The sequence below is a fragment of the Chinchilla lanigera genome, unplaced genomic scaffold (genome assembly GCF_000276665.1).
Source record: "Chinchilla lanigera isolate Chin_1 unplaced genomic scaffold, ChiLan1.0 scaffold00162, whole genome shotgun sequence".
Lineage (NCBI taxonomy): Eukaryota > Metazoa > Chordata > Mammalia > Rodentia > Chinchillidae > Chinchilla > Chinchilla lanigera.
Genome location: NW_004955563.1, coordinates 99272 through 103765, shown reverse-complemented (window position 1 = coordinate 103765; position 4494 = coordinate 99272). Strand labels below are relative to the sequence as shown.

The window sequence follows — 4494 nt, the reverse complement described above, 5'->3', positions numbered from 1 at the left end:
TACTAAATTAGTCCTCCACTTAGATTCACCATACTGCTAGACGTGGCTGAATGGATTTACTGTAGGCAAATGACCAAACCTATGCATGGATGGCAATACCGAAAGGATCTGCAGCCTGGATGAGATAAAAGGAGAGCCAGGCTGTTGCTCCTTGCTGCCTGCCACACCATGGACTGTTTCTCTCAGCTATGCCTGTCTGCTGTGCTGCTCTGCCTTGGAACCAGCCATCTAGGATCTGAAATTTCTACAAACTGTGAGCTGAAATAAACTCTTCCTCTGTTAACTTGTGGGTGTCAGGTTTTTTGTCCCAGTAATGAGAAAAATAACTTGAGGATTACAAAGAAAATGCAAATGAGACAAAAGAAGGAATGTGGAAAAAACTGGACTTTACTTGGGCAAGATGGTGCATTGCTAAGGAATAGCAAAGAAAAATGGAAAAGGCCACATGTATTAGAACATATTGTACATAAAACACTATATATAGGGGTAAAGAATGCAAAAGTCCACCTACACCCTGGAGAGAGGAGGATGCAGTCAAAGGTGGAAGACCCGAAGCTCACTGCAGAGTCCCCTGCGAGTCTGTATCAGGAAGCTGAGGTTCTGTACAGGAAGTCTGAAGTCTGTGCAGGAATCCTAGAGGTGTATGTCCAAAGGAGAAGGCAAAGCTCCTGTGCAACTTCCTTCTTCTTTCCCTTTTGATACCATTAAGGCTACAGACCTACTGGTCAGTGCCACCACATTCAAGGTGGTTCTTCCCTCTGCTGTTCAGTCAGTCATGCAAATACACTCAGTATTGGGGTAATAATATCCCTTAGTTACTGGGGGCTGATCAGGTCTGCCATCTTCCAAACAAATCTATGGAGAAGGCTTAATAAAAAGAGGCAAATGGAATGATTTCAGGGCTCCAGGATGATCAAAGCCCTCTCACAGAATTTGAGATTCTCTCAGGGATAGGACCAAGACCTTCCCTATGTGGCCTATATTTAGTTACCAGAAGAAGGGAGGAGAATACTCAAAAGGGTGGAAACACTCAAGGACTTCTCCAAGTAAGGTATTAAATTAATCTACCCAGGAGTGAGATGCCTGAGGCTACAGTCTTTATCTACTTGAGATTGCATCCAGATGTTCTTGGCTGTGATCTTGTCTTATCCTTTGAGCTTTACAGCCTCATCCACCATTTCAGGCCTCGGTATGCATCAGTGACTCACAGAAGTGCACTTACTATGAGTCCACCGCCCATCTACAGGCAAGATCATAGGCCTTCAACAGATGCACAAGTAAACATGAAAAGACCATTGGTTAATTTAAATCCTGCTCAAGGGTGCTTCAGTGTCAACTCAGAACTGTGTTAATCTAATCTGCTAGGCATTTCTTATTCCTGGTGACACAATTAACCATCACAAGGGGGTGGTGACCCGCTGAAGTCTCCTCAGTGGAAAGGGCTTCCATTCTTCCAAGCACCCTTTAGCTCCCCAGACATGGCTTCCACTTCTGCAGCCTGCAAAGGGTAAAAAGATGGGGGGTATTTTGGGGACATTTCTTAGATTTGTAGGAAGGGATGCTGGGTCCACACAGTGACCTCAAGAAGTGGAAGAAGTTGCTGAAGTGACTACAGAGCAGAGAAGTGGCACATTTGATGGACACTGATCTCCAAACAATAGCCAGGCCAGACATCCAGGGAGTCCTAAGGAATGGTCCCTTAAAGGAGAAAAATTACATCCAGGCCTGAGCAGGCCTCCTCTCTGCTTCCATCCTCCTCCAAGTGGAAAGCAGCTCATTTTTCTAATAATGAATTTCAACCTGTCAGCACAGCAGAGATCCTGGCAGTTCTCAAACCACCTTGGAACAACAGTCAAGTCATGTGCTAAGTGTGACCGCTTGTGCCTTGAGTAATTTTATTAGAACCTGCACGTATTTGCAGGAAAGAGGCTGCGCAGCGTATTAATGCACAAACTCATATTTTGAGGGAAAATGGGGAGGTCCAGTGTGGGAGGAGGAACAAGGGATGCCCAAAGACATCAGCTGCAGATGCACTCAGCTGGGGGCATTAATCTTCACTCATGACATTGCCAGAGAAGCACTTGGACAGGACAGTAGGCAGGGGCTGGGCTCCACTGACACCTAGAGAAGCAGGACTGAAAATGTCTCGAAGAGGCTGTCAGCAGGCTCCTTCATATGAATTTGGCCTCTAACCACACAACTGACACAACCCTTGTGCAGACTGTCCCCTAGGTTACATGGACAGGAGCACAATGGCACTAAAATACAAATGGGCTCAACTCACAAAGCCATGCAACCGGCCACAGGTCTGGTCCAGCAGGAGAAATGGGTACCGCCTCCACAGCACCCAAAGTGCCCTGTGATGTAAAAGGAGCCCGCCTGTCCCTTCCCCTCAGCCACATAGCCCTCAAAGCCTCTTCACACACTAGGTCTCATTGAATTGTCACAATTTCACCAAGTCAGGATCATGCGCAGGATTTTACAGAGGAAGAAACAAACTGAGATGCAGAAGAAGGCAAAACCTAAAGGAGCCACTGCTAAAACAGATCCCTGAGTCCCAGTGACTTCCCTTGAAATCTTCCTAGAATATTCTAGGAAGATTAACTGGTATTCTTAGCCCTTTTCCCTGGAACAATGTTTGCTTCAAGTGGAAAAACAGACATTTGATATTCATAACTTATTGTGTATATTATATTATAGGACCATCAAGATAAATTCTACATTGGGAATTAAAATAAACACTACTGCTATCTTTCTAGTATTTGTCTCAACATAATAGATTCTATTTATACAGAAGTCATGTATAAAGGATGAAATGTCTTCATGCCATGCTAGCAGACACCAAGTAAAACCCACTGTTTTCATTTTGTGTGCAATAGAACTTTGTTGGCCCCTCCTAAAATGGGGCAGTGCATGCAGTCTTACACTGTTGAAATAAAAGAAACTCTGCTAAAAAAAAGCAGAGCAAAGTATCTGATTTTTACCTAGTACTTGCTTAAAAATAAACAGAAAGTTTTGGGGAAAAATTCCTGTATTTAATTCATTCTAGGTTTACCAAAATCAGCACATATCAGAGAAAAAGGAAACCCTTCCACCTTGGCACAGTTTCATGAAGCACCGCAGCAACAATAGCTACAGGACCAGGACATGAATGCTTTCAGACCTTTACACGGCTGCTAAATGAAACTGTGGCTTTTGTTCTCCACAGAGAAGATGAGGTAAAACACAGTGGAGAGTGCAAGTCATAGTATTCTTTTTCCTATTCAGAGCTGAAAAATTAACTGTACATATAATATTCCCTTGGAGTTGCACTAAAAATGTAGGCTGTTTATAAAACAAATGCTAAGGGGCTTCCCAAAATTGCCAGTAACCAAGCCAGTATGCCCAGACTCCAGTAGTCATTAGACAAGAAATTGCATACAATTCTGGTGCTCTCTGGTGTCCAATATGTAGTTTAGAACTTTTAAGGAGGGGCGGGGACCACACAGAGCAGAGGTCAGAGGTATGCAGTGGGAGGGGTGAGCAGCCAGGGGTTCCTACAATCTGAGGGGATGATGAGGAGGTAGCACTGGAGAAGCAGTCAGGGGCCAGCTCCTGCTTATGTGACAGGCAGGAAAGGGGTTCTGGGAGATGAGTGACAAGGTCAGAGGTGTGGCTCGGAACAATTCAGCAGTGGAAGTGGAGCCATGGATGGTGACAACAGAGCAGATGCCTCAGGGTCAGTCCCCCAGGCCTGTGTACTGCCTGCATTCTTGGGTCAGACCACCGGAGCAGCAGCCTTCTAGTGGAACAGAAGCAGGGATTCCTGGCCGATTTGCTCTGCTTAGAACAGTGCCTGCTAAAGAAGTGTTTTATGTAAAAGTAGAAGCAAAGTGTTTTTCCATGAAAGACTAAATGACCCTACTGTCAAAATACAGACCCTGTGCCCCATCCATCAGGAAGCCCTTCTTCGGTGAATGATGAAGTCGGGGTGGCTTCCCACCAGCATGCGTCAAGTGAGCTATTTTCTTATGTCCAGATGCCAACAGTGAGGCAACTGATGTAGCCCTGGAAATGACCACGTCTTCCTCCCACTTATGTTCTTCCACTGCCCAGGCACAAGGACAGTGGGATGTGCGTGTAAATAAGGCAACTTTGGGGACCAGACGAGCCTGAAGCCTGAGAATTTGCATCGAACACCATCAGACGTCCCGGTTACAGGAGATACCTCTGTGAAGGAACGAGGGACAATTAACCTTCCGGAAAAACATGTCTGTGCAGTGCCATTCCCCGGACTCTCCCAGGGTACGTGGAGCCAAGAGATGGACCCCAGCTGAAGATGCCGCATCCACCCCATGGACACATGGAGAGTCCACAGCACCCATGAGTGGGTGGAAACAATGGAGGTGGAGTAACTGGAGCCGTCTGCCTCCCTCCATGGCCCTACGTTCATAAACGGGTAAACTGAGGCCACCAGTGGAAATGAGTCTGTCTGAGATTACATCTCAGCCAGGG

At 46.0% G+C, this 4494-nt stretch overlaps 1 protein-coding gene across 1 annotated transcript in view; it reads left to right on the top strand.

The window, feature by feature from the left end:
* The window catches only part of LOC102008157 (vomeronasal type-2 receptor 116-like), a 20157-nt gene extending 17025 nt beyond the window's left edge, over positions 1-3132 (top strand). The window contains exon 6 of the mRNA XM_013509122.1: positions 3050-3132. Within this exon, the coding sequence (XP_013364576.1) occupies positions 3050-3132 (83 nt within the window). The remainder of the gene's footprint in view (positions 1-3049) is intronic.
* Positions 3133-4494: the final 1362 nt, after the last annotated feature.